The sequence below is a fragment of the Ciconia boyciana genome, chromosome 5, assembly GCF_034638445.1.
Source record: "Ciconia boyciana chromosome 5, ASM3463844v1, whole genome shotgun sequence".
Classification (NCBI taxonomy): domain Eukaryota; kingdom Metazoa; phylum Chordata; class Aves; order Ciconiiformes; family Ciconiidae; genus Ciconia; species Ciconia boyciana.
The window spans coordinates 15,166,238-15,182,955 of record NC_132938.1 but is presented as its reverse complement, the minus strand read 5'-3'; the positions used below and the strand labels follow the sequence as shown (position 1 = coordinate 15,182,955).

The window sequence follows — 16,718 nt, the reverse complement described above, 5'->3', positions numbered from 1 at the left end:
TAAGATTGTGCTTAGTGTTATTTCTACAAGAAGCCTTCCTAATTTTGAAGCCTTTTTTTATTATATGTTACAAAAATACAGGAGTTTTCAGTAGGGAGCCTCCCTGCAGAGACACATCAGATGTGGCTGGCAAAAGTAAAAAACACAGTGAAAGCAAAGGGATAAAGTACCAAACTTACCAAAAATATTGCTGTAATTTTTCTCCATTTGAAAAGTGTTTTGTTTCTGTTCACCTCTGAGAAAGTCATCTACATTTCTTTAGCTTGGGGAAAAAAACACCCAACACTATACAACCCACCAGTCCTTGTTAAAGCCAGTGCTGTTAAAAGCTCTTTGGGGATTTGAATAGTGAAAGCGTCTTCATGGTGTTCGCAGCATTTTACATAAAACACTGTACTTTCACGTCCTCCATGTCCCAGCTTCTTAAAAATGAACTAAGTTACCTTCACGTGTTCTGTTCTTTCATTAAAATGAACTCCTCTGTTATTAGTTAACTCAGACAGAAAACATACAGATTACTGACATACTGACCCTCCTTTGGTACGGAGTTATCCAGGACTAACAGAATAAGCCATAACAGAAGATTTGGCTGGCTCAGAGGTAATTTAACAGTGGCACGTATTGCAAGGTAAGATATATAAACAGTAACACAAAACAGAAACGGAAAATAATCGGGGATCTTGAAGGTCAGCCATCACTCAGGACTAGATTAAGTAACGATGACTCAAAGCCAAACTGCGCTGTACATTCAAATCATTAAAGCACAAAGGACAAAAAAAGAAAAAACCCCCAAAACTGACCTAGCAATAAGTAATCATGCTTAATTAGGGAGTAAAATGCATGACAGGAGCAAGGTGACTTTCACGGAAGAAAACATGTTGATGGGAGGCACAAAACCATTGGCACAGATGAGTTCCAGAGTGACACCACAAGGATATGAGGATTATAAAAACCTACTTGTACTTCCAGTGAACTCCCCTCTACAGCTAGGCAGATGCATTAGTCCTTAAAAGGGAAACCATTAAAAAAGTAGGGCAGCAGTTTTATCTGAGAGAAACCAGTTAAAACAATCTTTTTGGGGGAATGTTCTCAGGAAAACCATCTGCCCCTTTTTATAGTTCAAGGCAAGATACACATTTCTTTAAAAAGTCTATCTTACTAATTCTGAATACTCTAGCTTTGTCAGTGATAAGTAATTAAGACACATTAAAAAGCAACAAATTGTCCCTATGTTACAACTCAAGAAAAAGGGGGGGGGTGTTAAGATCCGTAAGGTCAACCTGTGCTTCTAGCAAAAGTGTACCTTCCCTCTGTCTTTTGAAGCAGAAGTGTTCCCTTTCAGATGCTCCTAGGCTCCAAAGGATGAAGCCCCTGACAGGTACATATTCCAAGGCGAGAGATTACATCGTAGAGCCATCATCAGAAATCATTTACCAGCTGAAGTCATAAACTAAAAATTCATAACAGAAAGCGGCAATTTGACCCGTTTTCTTTATTGTCCTAATCATGCTCCCAAATTCTGGCAGCAGGCTAAAAATTGCCTTCCTTCAGATCTGAGATAAGACTGTTTCTAATATTCTGTGCAAAGCTGTTATATAAACCCTCTGATGGAGACATCATCTTCTTGCATCCCAGTGTTAGCACAACCACTCATTCCAGAAACTCAGGCAGGTAAAACCTCAACAAGGAGAAAAACACCTGTCAGGAGGATGGACTAGCATCTTCTTGCACACATCTACCCCTCTACCACACCTGAAGGGAACTGGATCCAAGGGAACTGTCACACCACCAGCACAGGGATTATTTCGAAGAGGAAAGGCTACTTGGGGAGGTGGGGGGACACCCTCTTCGCTGTTACTGCTGAAGCTGTTCTGCTGCTCTGTACTGCTGCTGGAGCGGGGTATAACGCAGCATCAGACCACACAGGCTGTTGGCACGCAGGTGCTCAGGAAGATATCATCTGTTTTCCCTTCCCCATTTCCATGGGCTGTTTCTGATGTAATATGGACCAAATTGGATAAAATACAGGCCTTGCCCTGAGAGCTGGAATCAGCACCAGGTGCCTGCACTTCTTGCATCTGGGTATCATAGGCTTTTTGCAGAGATCCGGAAAGTTTAATATGCTGTACTAGCCTCAAAACTTTAGTAGTAACTAGAAAATGCAAAAGTCTGTATTCTGGCTGGGATAATTCATCACTGCACCACCAGAAGCAGTTTCCTTCATTTTTATTTGGGAAAATTATTTTATTCTGGGCAAGTTTATCTAACCAGCAGGGCTAGAACTATGGTTAACTCCTGGCAACATATGATTGCTTTAGTAGAAAAACAATAACATACTCACCCTCAACGTCAAGCCATTAGTAGGTTGAACCTGGTTCTGGGCATGAGATTTCTGTTTTTCAAGCTTCCCTAAGACACAGTCACAATACCCTTTTCTGAGGACAGCTGCAAAGGGATGTTACACTGAGATTTCATATCAACAGCAAAGAAAACGCTCAGGTAGATGTCAATCTTCAGTGACAAGCAGTTGAAAAGATAATCCAAAACGACAATATAACCAATTAATATCAAAGACTACACACACAAAACGTTGACTGCAGACAAAACCGATTGCAGCAGAGGCAACCACGAAGGGATTTCAATCACATACCTCCTGTGCTTCTTCCACCCCACATCCCAAGGGGAGGTAAGACAACCCCCAAACCAATATGAGGGGCTTGACTTCCAGAGAGGCTCAAACCTAAGTGCGTAACATTCACAAATCCCAGCATCTGCTTAAATGAATTCCCCTGAAGCATGCTGACTAGTGCAGATCCTACTTGTCCCCCAGACATCATACAGGGGCCTTCAGTTTCCCGTTAGGATGGGGAGGTCCCAGGTGAGGCTGGTCAGGGCCATCAGCAGGGACTGCTACTGAATCAACACCTACAATTCGATTTAAATCTGCCGGCTCATTGCATGGGTATTTTTAAAGGGCAAATTAATTCAAATGTTCATTTTGTGAGCCAAAACTTGAAATTAATATTGGTATTGCTTTTACCACCTTTGATCTTGGAAACAAGATCACTTTTGATTTCTGAGCTAAAAGCTTACAAATGTTTCTAAATAAAATATTCCATTTGATATAAATGTTTCAATAGAAACACAGCTTAAAATACTCTTTTACAATTTTAAAAGACTGCTTTAAAATGTTTCTAATGTCCTAATGTCTACACTGGGAAATGCTGATTATTAGCATCATTTTCAAACATAATTATTGGTTTTAGACATATCTAGCTCCTAATTCTATCGCCAAACTCTTCTCATTAATAGTATATTTAAAAAGTAAGTTCAAGTACAGAATTAAGTGGAAAGTTTTAATAGCTTGTAGGTATGTATACTTGATATTCTTAGCTGCAGAGAGGGATAGCATCAGTTATAATACTAAAGCAAAACAGGCATAAATCTAGCTGTAAGTAAAGCCATATAAAAGAAATCATTTAAGTCAATCATTCCTATGAGCCTTGCTTTTATTCAAAAATTGTATTTTCTGTACAGACTATTTTGCTTTTAAAATAATAGGGTTTAGCTGTTAATCATTCTAACCATTCAAACAGAAATGTTAAAGCTTGAATACTTGTTGTAAACCTTTCAGGGTGATAAATGAAAGATAATAACCCCTTGATCAATGTAACTTTTATTTATTCATCTGGGAACATGGCAAGAATATAGGATATCATAGGCAACAATGCCGCCTAGAAGAACATGGATTTCACATAAACTGTTTTGGCAGAAACACGCATTTAAATAATCATCCAAATCACCACCTCACTATTTCTATCTTTAAAAAAAAAAACCCAACAACAAAACAAACAAACAAAAAACAACAGAGAAAAAGAAACATAAGATCTGAACAAACGAACAGCCTAGAATTTTTTTCTATTTAATGTCTATGCCAGCCACATCTGTCCCTGATTTTAGAAGTTGTAATACTTAGCACTGACAATGGCACCTTTCATTTGCAAACACGTTATAAACACGAACTGACTGTAATTATACCACAATGCCTCACCACAGCTAATCAACGCGACTGCCTGCTCCTCTCTCAGCCTGGGGAAGTGCTGAATTAAGTTTGTGCTGCCAGCTCCCTGTATGACAGGGTCTACATCCTGCAAAGTGCTACACGTAGAATTGAGTTTAGCATGAAGTGACTGACCAAACTACAGCATAAAATCAAGCAGGTTTTTCCACTCAGTGCTAATATTTTGTTGTATAATCCAAGAAGAACTGACCAGGACAGGATGCAATTTAATGTAAACCATTTGGAGTGAAAGGTATTATTTTGCCTAGTGAAATTTCCCCTTCACAGTCCAGCTCACAGACAGAGTCAGTGGCAATCTCGTGGTCAGGGGAGAGCTGGGACATCCTATCAAAAGGGTCCTCGCGATTTTCCTCACAGTCAACCACATTTGGGATCATGTTAACATAAGCAGTCACTATCTCCTTATGGAAAAGGGTGTCCTGGTTGTAAGAGATAAGCTCGTTGCTTATATTAACAGTCTCCACTGGAGTACTAGAGCAAAACTGACCGCATCCCAGGAGGTTGGAGAAGACCTTTCTAAAGTCAGCATTGAAGGCATAGATGATGGGGTTGAGAGAGGAGTTGGCCCAACCAAACCAGACGAAGATATTAAAGGTGGTCTCACTGACGCAGGGAAGGCCAGCATGGGGGTCACTGGGTGGGCTCTCGCAGAAGGGAACCATGCAGTTCAAGATGAAGAACGGCAACCAGCAGCAGACAAAGACACCCATGATGACAGAGAGAGTCTTCAACACCTTGGTCTCTTTCCTGATGGAGGACTTGAGGCTTGTGTGATGGTGGCAGTCAACATGGCTGCTCCGGCAGCTCTGCGCATGCTCAGCTGCCCTCTCCAGGGAAGAGATACGACGAATCTGCACCTGGGCAATGCGGTAGATTCGAGTGTAGGTAACTATCATGATAGCCACCGGGATATAAAAACTGATCAAGGAAGATGAAATAGCGTAAGTCCTGTTGAGGCTGGAGTCACAGCTCTCTGAGGGTCTAGTGAGGGTATCATTGCTGCCAGAGGTCCCATCAGAGGGTCTCATTGCTGCTAATGCCATCCATGTGGTGCTGATATCTTCCGCCCAGGTGGTGACAGCACCTGCTGCTGCCCAGCCAGTGCCAAATCCATCTCCAATATCACCAGCAGCAACAACATCCCCACCTTTGTGCCAGTTGAGCTGGACAGGGATGAAGGAGATGAGCACAGACAAAGCCCATGCCACACCGATCATCACCAGAGCCAATCGTTGGGTCATCTTCCTCTCATAGCGGAAAGGGCTGGAAATAGCCCAGTACCTGTCCACGCTAATCACGCATAGGTTCAGAATGGAGGCCGTGGAGCACATGATATCAAAGGCCACCCAGATGTTGCAGAAAGCCCCAAAGGGCCAGTACCCAGCCACCTCAGCCACTGCCTTCCAGGGCATGACTAGCAGAGCCACCAGCAGGTCCGAGACAGCCAGGGACACGATGAAGATGTTGGTGACCTTGCTCCTCAGGTGCCGGTAGCGGACGATGGCCGCGCACACCAGCACGTTCCCGAAGAGCGTCCAGAGGATGAGCAGAGCCAGCAGGCTGCCCGCCGCCACCTGCGCCGCCCCGGGGGCGCCCGCCGGCCCCCGCGCCCCGCCGGGGGACCCCGCCGCCGGCGGCAGCGGGCTCCGGCCGCCCCGCAGCATGGCTGGCGGCTCCCGGCGGCGGCGGGGCGGCGGCGGCCGGGAGGCGCCGAGCAGCCAGCGCCGCCCCGCCGCCCGGCCCCATGGGGCCGCTGCCCGCCCCCGCCGCCACCCCTGCCGGTTGCCCCCCGCCCCGCCGCTCCGGCGGCCACGCTCCGCCGCTCAGCGCGTATCGGGCTCCCGGCTCCGCGCCCCGCCGCTCAGCGCGCCCCCTGCTCGGAGTCCCTGTCCGCGCTCCTCGGCCCCCGCTTGGGTCCCCGCCCCGCGGCTCAGCGCGTCCCCCTGCCCGGGGTCTCTGCCCCGCGGCTCTCGGACGGGGCGCCCGCCCTGCGGCTCAGCGCGTCCCCCTGCTCGGGGTCCCCGCTCCGCGCCCCGCGGCTCCCGCCCGGGGTCCCCGCTCCGCAGTGCGGCGCGTCCCCCTGCGCGGGGTCTCTGCCCCGCGGCACCCGCTTGGGGTACCCGCTCCGCGTACCCCCGCTTGCGCTCCCCGCCCCGCGGCTCAGCGCGCTCCCCTGCTCGGGGTCTCCGCTCCGCCGCTCAGCGAACCCCCCTGCTCGGGGTACCCGCTCCGCGCCCGCTCCTCCAGGTGACCGCTCCGCGCTGCGCCGCGCCGCAGCTCCAGGTGGCTCCCGCCCGGGCTGGCGGCTCCGCCCGCCCCGCGCCCGCCGGGGCTCCCAGCTCGGCGGAGTGGCGCCCCCGCTGCTCGCTCCCCGGCCCGGCCCCCCGCCGCCCTCTGAGCATGCTCCGCCGCCAGGGACGCTCCGTCTGGGCCGGCGGGCAGCGGGGCTTGCGGGGACGGGACGGGGCGGGGCGGCGCGGCGGGGGGGCTGCCCTGCGGCGCTCCTTTCCTCCCTCCCGAACCCCAGTCATCCCCGCAATTTTTTGCAGCCGTCACCGGCTTTGCGCGGTGGTTTTGCGCAGCTGGAGGGAAAAGCGCGGTCCCACCGCGGGGAAGGGGAAATGCCACCCCGCAGCATCCCCGGGGGAAGCGGGGCTGCCGGGGACGAGCACGGCCACAGCGGGGAGCGAGCGGGGCTGAAAGTTGCCGTGGAGGGAGCGGGACGGGCTGGGATGTATTACAAGAAACCCGGCAGATGAAAGCGTTGTCAGTTGTCAGCTCTTTCCTGGGATGAATGATCCCTCTCGGTAGGGCTCCAGCACAGCTGGAAACCGGAGTTATGACCCTAAGCAGTACAGGTGTGAACGCTGTGCTGTTGGACTCGCCGTGCACTAATGTCATGCCTGTGTTTCAGAGAACATACTTTAGTGAGTTTTATTCAAAATATTACGGATTTAGTTTCTCCAGAACTTAGTTCTTTTTTAAAACCATTGACAGAGATCAAACCCCTTCTTAACTCAACAGCCTGTTTTGGCACTAGAAGGCCTGAGAAAGCCACTCTTCAGGGGCCTTCCAGCTGCTTCTCCAGGCAGATGGGGAAGGACAAGACTCGCTATACCTTGCTGGATCTGCAGTGACATGAAGGCAGATTCAGTGTTACTAAATAAAGAGTAAAAAAAAATAAATAAGCTCTGCAACCTTTTAGGCAATTTTCTAAAATTGTCACAAGGAAATCTGGAGCTTCACTTTAGCTCTCGCTTAAGAAATTGGCACTACTTTTCCACATTTAAGCAGAGTTATATTTAATATTGGAGGGAGAATTTAGCTTTCGTTACCACTGAATTCTAAACAGCATGACTAAAGCTGTGACGCTGAGGCAATGTGTTGCTTGCACAAACTCTGCTTTCCTCAGCAGTGCCTCGTACAATTTGTATAAACAAAGGACCGAATTGCACAAGTACTTGTGCACGTGCCTGTTGAAGCTGCTGGTCCAGAAATGTGGATATTTTACGTAAAAAAGCAATGATCTGATTTGCTGGTTTAGCTTATATTCATTGCTTCACCAGTGTGTGCGTATACATGCAAATCCACCAGCACAAATTATATATATAATATGGTATCTATATGCATGTATGTATTTACATGCATGCAGTCAGTATGCATTAGCTATTTAAATACATGTGAGGTATCTGTCTGCTTAATCATAATAGTAGCCCAATAACAACATAGCCTGCCCACAACTCAGCAGCACCACGTGCACGCTGGTGGCTTGGTACAAATCAGCACCAGCGCTGGAAGCGAAGATGTTGGGCTGTGGCCGGGAGCAGCAGAGATGCAGGCGTACATTATCTCCTGCCAGCTCTGCTGCCTGTGGTGGAGTCAGGCAGAGAGGAGGTGCAAGCAGCCAGGAAAGACGCCTTAACCCATTGAAACAAAAATTGTCAGAGCTCACTTGTCAGACATCTAAAGAATGAAATTTCACTATGCTTTCTACGCTACTGTCTGCAATAGGCAGACCCAAAGTAGAGAGGAGTTTCCAAAGTATCTTGTTTATCGGCCAAGTGTTGCATTTGGTTGTCTGGCTCCTGCATAACTCAGAATTTAGAGGATATAATATCCTCTCCCACCTATTTCATCTTTGGCAAATGTTCTTGAGTTTCAGCTGGTGTGAGCTGAAGTTGCTCACCAGAGATACCTATGGAAAAAGACCTATCATTGAGCTGGGGGAAGTTTCATCAGCCAAAGACGCACCTGTACCTACAGGTGCACTGGTGATACAGCCTTCAATGTTGATCCAACATCTCATGTATGCTGAGAACTTTCTTTCAAGTCACAGGAATGCACTAGGACATCAGGAATATTTTCAATAGTAGTAGAAAAGAATATTGGTTTGTGATGGGGTGGCATATGAGACTAACCCCCCCCCATGCTAATAGACTCCAGTGGGTTGGGAAGAGGTGGAGCAGAAGCAGGCAACAGGACAACTGCTTTGCTGCAGCGCTTCTACCAGATCATTCGTATCAGCACCAGGCCAGAGCAGCAATCGTGTAAAGGGGACATTTATGGTATGGTATAATATTCCATCCATTGCCATCAACATTTTTTGAGCCTGAGATAAAAACCTTTAAGATTTATACATTGTTAGCATCCTTTTTTTACTTCCTGTAGGCAGTTTGCATATAAATCTCATTTTAAGACTAGTCCATTAAAACCACAGCTGTCACTTGCTGAGAGATTGGGGTGGGCTTTTTTCATCCTGAAATCATCTTTGTAATGGCTTTTGTGCTTTTCCTTCAGAGCTTTGTCTTGTTTTTCTTTTTTTTATTCACCTGTTAAAATTGCACTTCTCTCTCACAGCTGGCAAATTGGAAGTAATGGAATTTAACTGCTATTGCAATGGTTCTGAGCGAAAAAAAAATCTTTGCAGTTCCTGATTTCAGAAGTGTATGTTTTACCAGCTCTTTCCCTTCATTGCCACATATTCTATTTCCATTTCAAAATACACAGAACTACTATTCTGCTGAATTATATTTATTTAATAATAGACGTCACTCAGAAATTCACACATTCTCTCATCTAAGAGATACTCAATGTAAAGAGATAAAAAATAATTAAGGTCAAAAGGAAGTCAAAATATATAGACACAGATGTACTGCTGAGGTGTAGGCTATAAAAGCATCCCAGCAAAAACCTCCCATTATGGTTAGGCTCTACAACAGGCAAGAAGATGTAGTGGTAGAGGTGGAGGAGGCTGGAAGTCACTGTATATTAGGCCAATTTAGCAAAGTGGCTGGACACGTTCTCAGCTGTAGAAGCATGCTCAAGTGGAGCTATATTTAGGAGCATCGCTGAACGTATGCTTAAGGTCCATCAGTTTTACTCACTGAAGCTGAAATGCTTTACTGCACAGGGATGGTCAAAGACACAGGTGTACATATAGCCACGTGAAAATAGTGAGGAAGGAAGGGAGAAAACTAGTATCATCAATTGATTCAGCACAGAAAAATCCTTGCAGACTAGGTCTGGTTCTGCTGCTCGTGTTTCAAACCAAATAAATATGAGCAATTGGAAAATGATCAGAAAAGTGTTACAGGAATTATGTCTGGGAAACTTTCTTAGCTTAGAAGAGTTAGAAACAGCTGGAGATGTCTTACAGAGGGGAAAGTTTTCTGATAATAGATGACTTTTAATCTTTCAGGTAAGGTTATAAAAACTGCAGTGGCTAGAAACTGACTCTATGATAAATCAGAGTATAGATAAGATGCACGTTTTTTACAGCGAGGATGATTAATGGCTGATGCAATTGATTTCAGGTTGTAATGGATTTGCCATCATTTGCACCCTGAAAGCCAAGGCTGAATGCATTTCTTGGAGGCTGTGCCTCAGCTCACCCCCCAGCTCTGTCTTGATTCAGATGGTACCAAACAGCATTCTGTAGTCTGCGTTGTGGGAAAAATCATTTTAGACGATTGCAATTATCCCTGCTGGCCTTAAACCTATTCAAGTTTTTGTTGAGTTGGAACTGTGATGAATGGTATTAATTAACCATATATAACAGAATGAACAGTCCTCCCAGTATCTTCATTGCTTTTTTTGTCTGTAATGAGTGTGATATGGTTCCTACATAAGCTGTTGATCACTCTCTGGGTGAAATCATGAAGTAATTGATGCTACCAGAAGAGATTTCCAACATTTTCCATTTTTTGTTATTCACACTGAGCCTGACTTCATTTAAATCAATGGTAAAAGATGAGAGATGTATGCTAGCCAAGATCAAAAGCAAAGGGAATAGGACTGTAAATATGATTTCCTGGTGGACCATCTTAGTTCATTTTGTTTTATAAAATATTATCTTGTAGTTTTGGACATTCATAATTATATACTAAAACTTAGTATCATTATTTTTCAGGGGCTACAGAAGATGCAGCTCATACAGCAAGAACTCACATGATGAACAGCTATAAAGATCAGTGACATCTGAAGCAAGATAAAGAAAAAAGAAAATAAACTGATTTATACAATAGTACAATTTGGGTATGTTATTCGTATTCTCTGGGCATGCATGGCTACATCCCAGGTGAACATCTGTCCTGAGAAAACTATCAAGATGAACAAAGCGATTGTAATTTTCTAATACTGAACATTTCAAAATTTTTATTTTGTCTTTTGTCAACTATATTACCTAACTGTAAATAAAAATCAGGTGGGCTTAATTCCCAAAGAAGTCACTGTAATTTTGTCTCTGGCTTAAATAGTATAACAATTTGCCCTATGGAGTAATTTGAAAACAAATTTCTTTTCAGTGTTCTGATTTCTCTGTTTCTCTAACCCACTGTAAATGAACAGGACCTATGAATTTTATATTGAATGTGTAAATTACAGGCTTTTTTAGTTAATAATTTTTATCAGAACACTTGCAATCAACATCATTTATCTTGGGATTTTACCCAGTTCATTAGCTTAGTGTGAGATTGTCTTCCACAAAATGAGTAGGAAAAGAAAATCCTCTATGGAATCAAACAAACAGTAATTTCCATAATGAAAACAGATGCTATTTTGAAGACTTTCAAGTCTGATAGAAAAAGGGGACTCAGAAGACAGAAGTCAGCAGCTGGGTCTTGGCCTCTTGAGGAAAGCAGGTGATGTCTCATAGGGTCGGACAGTAACTCATTGCTGGTCTTCCCTCCTCCCAAAAGGCAGCTGCTGGATGGAAGGGAATGGGGTTTGGAAGCAGGACCCCCAAACCTCGGCTGCTTCGCTGGCACTGTGGGACAGCTGTATCCTCACGGGACAGCCTGTCGCAAATGCTAAATAGAAAACTACAACGCAAGGTAGTTTTACCAGTGTGTCAACAGTTAGAGCTGATATGTTTTTTGATCTGTATTTTTAAGAGTCATGTAGGACCAGGGCTAGATTTTGTAGTTCAGGATTTATTTGGGGGAAGAATTCCAGTTTCAAATTTTTAAACACTAGTGGTAAGAATGAGCAACTTTGTCACTTTGAGATAAACAGCAATAAATTACTGCTTTTACTTAGTTCTGCCTTTTTTTTGCCTTAAGTAAGACTTAAAATAAAATGCTCCTTTAGAATCAACAGGTCTCATTCATCTCTGTAGCAGAATATCAGCAATAGGGATTAGAAAGTTCTTTATTAAATACTTATTGCAATAATCCTTAGGACTATTAGTGCTATTACAGAACACAGAGGAACTGCTGATGAAGACGTCAGTCTGCCAACACAAGACAGAGTTGTACTGGGGTTGACAAAGAAAAATTAAAGTGTATTCTTCTGTCCATCCATGAGACAGCAATAGCTATTTATTCTGAATTAGGAATAGCCTTCTGCATGCTGAGCAGAGGCATTTCGTCCTACACTGTGTCTAGGTTTGCCATTCTCTTGGTTTCTCCTGAAACTGGACCCAGCAAGATTTTCTGTATATTATTTTGGCAGCGTTGGTCAATCAGAAGACTCTTATATACACTAACTTTGAAGATCTGTTAAAAGACTATTTTTGCCTTGGGGATTCAGCAGAGGTAACTGTACACAGGCTGGGCTTCATGAAACATAAAATGTCTATTGATCTGAGACAAAAAGAGTTGCTGTAGGGAGCAGCAGGTTCCCAAATGTTAGAGCAGAAAACAAAGCCAAGGACAGAAACTATCAATTGAAATATTGTCTAGCTGCTTTCATCAAAGAAAATATTGCAGATCAAATTATCTGATATTTGTGAATTGTTTGTTTCACATAGGCTGTACTGATTGCACTAATTACCTGCAATAATGATACCCAGCTCTGGATCTGAATTTTAATTTTAGAATAATTTGCAAATACTTATTGTTGCTGCCGTGGCCTTTATGGTTAAAAATAACTAGCTAATGCAATTCCTTTTAGTACTATTGACTGAGATTTTTGGCCTGAAGAAGGATGGGCTATTTTATTTTAGCTGTAGCTCTATCCAAACATAAAAGATAATCATGAGAATTATAGTTCCACAAAAGTTTAACATTTGCGGCTGCTTTGACAGAATATGAGGTAGTTTCCTTCCTTGGGTCATTAAATCTATTAATTATGCCCCACTAATTTATGTTGTCGCAGTGTCAGGTCCCCACCCAGCAGTGTGTGGACTGGCCTCCCCCTGACAGGTCTTACCTGTACGTGGTGGCCACATCTCACAGGTTCAGTGCCAGTGCCACACCTACATGCAGAGCTGATGTCAAATGCAGGCACAGTCATCTCTTCTCGACATAGTGAAGTTTGGGTTCTTGACTTTTATTGCACGGGAAAGGTTTTCCAAAATGGTGAGCAAAGAAAATAAAATTAAAGGTTTGGAGAGAAGAAAGTCACTGATGCTTGGAAAAGGACTCAAGAATATTTTCAAAAGTTTGACTGGTGTTACGTCTTATTAAAGAATTTCTTGGTAATTAAGCTATTTGATTCAAGCAGGCAGTGATGGAAAATCCCACCTGGGGAGCTCTGCAGGAGCGCTCCTCATACCTGGGAGAGGAGCAACAGGAGGGATGAGGAAGGTAACCATGTAACCAGCTACCATTAAGACATTGTTATGAAGCTGTTGCTTACTACCTCATAGCTGTTAGTTGCTGCCTTCCTACAAAGGTCATTGCCTGTTAGAGGTGAAATTACTAAATTCAGAAGATGATGGACTCAAGTCTGAACCAAACACCAAGTGTAGATTTAGCCCTAGATATGTTATGAATTGTTTCCATGCATTTTTAAAAAGCATTCTGATCTTCAGTTAAGCCTGATAAATATTCGATTGCAGAATAAATTGAATAAAGAAGTTACGGTATCCTTGATAATCCTGGCTGTGTGGACAGGAGCTGTTCTTCACTCTGCTTTGATTAACCTCCTGATGTGGTTCCCTGGAATTAATGTATCAATGTGTGCTTTTCACAAACTGGCTTTTGATTCCAGGTATGTTGCAGTGATGTTAAAGCAAAGATTTGTTGGAAAATAAACATGAAGCACCCACTGCTTGTACAGGTTTTGATAGAAAATGTTGTGTAAAGATAATAAATTGTGTTTGTTGCAAGTTAAGGAGAGAGATGGCAACTGGTTTTCCTGCCATCCCTGTATTTTCACAAATCACCTACTGCATCTATCTTTCTTTGATAACATATTCTTAGGCCTGAATTTACTTCTGGCAAGAATTCAAAAATGTGTTGGTAAAGATTTTACCAAAGGACATATTTATAGGAATGAAACTCAGTTCTTTTTTAGGTGAAGTATAGTAGCAGAGGAAGACAGGAGACATGCCATAGAAAACTGCAAGTTTTGCTTTCAATCTCAGCCAAATGAATTTATGGGAAATAACACACCTAATAAAAAAAAAGGACTCTAACCATCAACTATTGACATTAAAGTGAGATTTCCCACTGTAATCAACTTCAAGATCAAATTCATCCTTTAAAGCTAATCGAGCCAACCCTGTTTTTTAAGGTTCCTATTAACAATTTCAGCTGCTTCAATTCTGTTTAAATCCAGATCTCATTTTATTCATGCATGCCCAGAATGAGGCCAAATCCCTGGGGACAAGAGTCCTAGAGAATAAGGGATCCAATGAGCCAGCTGTGTGTACATCATCTCTAATCTGACAGAGCAAGGTAGGAAAATTTTTAAAATGAATGTTTGTATTAAAATCTTCGAGCTTAGGGATCTTTTTTATTTCTTAGATTTCAGATGTAATTTATTGAGTGCATGTTTGGTTTTGATAATACTTCATATAAGATATGTTCAGCGGTATCCACAGAGTCATTTTTCAGGATCCAGAAATGAATCATTTAAGGGTATTCGTACATCACTACGAGCAGATACTCATATCTCCATTCAACCTGCGTTTTACGTACTGTCAGGTCACATAGAGAATACATAACATTCAAGTAGTATTCATTGGTTTTGCCAAGCTGCTTTCTGACCTGCCTTGCTAAAATTTCAACAGGGCCATCACAGGCCTAGTCAGATACAAGTAAAGAAGTGGTGTTAACTGTTAAAATGAAAGCATCGTCTGTAAATCCACAGTCTAGTGTCCAGAACCTCACCTTAGAGAAAGCTCTGAAGAGCTACCCTGTTAAAAAGCCTTTTTCTCTTTATTCTTGCAAATGTGATTTCTAAGCATTTCTTAATGTTATTAAGTAATAAATTAAATTAAAATTCAGATTGGCTACACAAAACATTGTCATCAAGTTTACAAGTAAATTACCCTGGTCGCATTATGATGATGATTGAAATTTGCCCTTTATTTTCAGCTAGAAACAACTCCAGCAAACAACAAAGCCTACAGCTTAACAAAACTACTATATCTTTAATTTTCTTTTTAGCCAAATCCTTCTTTGTTCAGCGCTTTTGCAGGAAAAGGCAGAATAACACAAGCAAGAGGTACTATGTGCCCCTATTTAGGAAAGAGCAGATTAGATCTTGAAGGATTTATTACATGCTGCTCAATGGAAGAGACAGTCAGCTTTTTTTTTTTAATTAACTAATCATCCTCATAAGGACCTTAAATTCCCTAGTCAGTGGAAAGAAGCATGTGCTTAAATTACCTGGATAATTTCCCTCTCTGCCATTTTCTGGACCCATCTACTTCTCTGCACTGATATAGCCCAGTCAAAGTTTATGGGCCACAAGTGGGCCAGACAAAACAGGAATATTTCCAAAATTATCAAATGGTCATTGGAATGTTTTTTAAAGTGATTAAAAGAGGAAATTCAAAGTATTGAGAAATACTAGTAAAAGGAATTCAATTCTTTTAGAAAGACTTGACCGTGACTCCTCCACCTTCTTCCACCTTAGTGTCACTGACACTAAAAAACACTGGGAAAAATCTATGGTCATGCAAGTTTGATTGTTCAGGCAAATGCTTGAGGATTGTAGGAATCTTTTTGCACCTTAGCAGCCTTTATTCCTGTATGTATATGAGTTTAAATAATATCCAAGCACATATTATTGAATAAATAAAATTATCTAGGGAGGAAGAGAGGGAGTGGAAGAGTCTAAGAGAAGGATATGGTGAATATCAGAGAATAGCTTTCTGATTAAAATTATACAGCAAAAATTTAGAATCCTTTACATATCAAGTGCATTTTGGAGTTGACTAAAGAAATTCCCTTTAAAAAAAAAATCTCTTTTTAAATAATATTAAATTGGTCTCAAAGACATTGCCTGGAGATCTCACATTAGACAAACTGTCCCCCAGAGGCACCTTGGGAACATAACAATGAGCAGCTGTTAGACGTAGGCCAGCTCTCCAGCCTCCTGTCACATGCTTGAGCAGATAGGTAGGCAGAAATACGGTAACTTCGTGCTATTTCTTATATTTTTAAAACTGTGATAAATTAATATTGTTGTTATATGCTAGGGAAAGACAAAAAAAGAGAAGTTTGAAAGCAGATGTTTGAGAAAGCCCAGGTTTAGCATTGATCAGAGAGCTAGAGGTCACACTATGTTAAACAATCTGGTTATTGTTCCTGGTCCAAAAATCTATGTTTCTTAAAAATCTATGTTTCTAAAATGTTCAGAACTTCATGACTCATCATTGCTTCAAGAGGAGTTAAACTAAGACATACTTCCATAAAATATTCTGCATTTGGATGAAACAATATTTTTTGAGAGAAGTCCTGTCGTGAAAACCTCTTAAGCTTCTCAGACCAAAATCTAGTCTCCAGTTCCCTGAAACAGAACCATTTAAGTCAGCGGGGTTTCATCAGTGCAGCTCAGAATAGAATTTGCCCATTAGCATGCTTAAAGTATTTGCTCACTGCCAGAGTGCTGCCTTAATTCACTTTTCTGAATAAACTTCAATTTCAGCACTCAAAATCAATTTAATATTGTGGACAAATGAAATTATTTCAATAGCAATGTTAAGAAACAGAAAGGTCTAAGTAATTGCAGATTAAATATAACAAATAAGGATGTTGTTTATTTTTGGAACTTCCGAATGTGTGCTAAGTGTAATAGAGCATATGGCCCCTTCCTGGCCCTAGGGATTAGCTAGCTCTGCTTTGGTTGAACACAAATGCTGGGAGTCAGCTAAAGAGCACCAGTTCTAGCTGAAGAATGACATGGGACCCATCCCACGGAAGGGGAGGAAGAAGAAACAGGCTTCCTCTAGCCATCTTTATGA

The 16,718-nt window shown here is 42.7% G+C and overlaps 1 protein-coding gene across 1 annotated transcript; it reads right to left on the bottom strand.

Annotated features, from left to right (window-relative positions):
- Window positions 1-3,696: 3,696 nt before the first annotated feature.
- On the bottom strand, window positions 3,697-5,745 carry DRD5 (dopamine receptor D5). The gene has a single exon (XM_072861969.1). The coding sequence runs from the start codon at window positions 5,743-5,745 to the stop codon at window positions 4,288-4,290; it is 1,458 nt and encodes a 485-aa protein (XP_072718070.1). The 3' UTR covers window positions 3,697-4,287.
- Window positions 5,746-16,718: the final 10,973 nt, after the last annotated feature.

Coding starts and splice junctions, on each gene's coding strand:
- DRD5 (XM_072861969.1), bottom strand. CDS start 5,745: ATGCTGCGGGGCGGCCGGAGCCCGCTGCCGCCGGCGGCGGGGTCCCCC.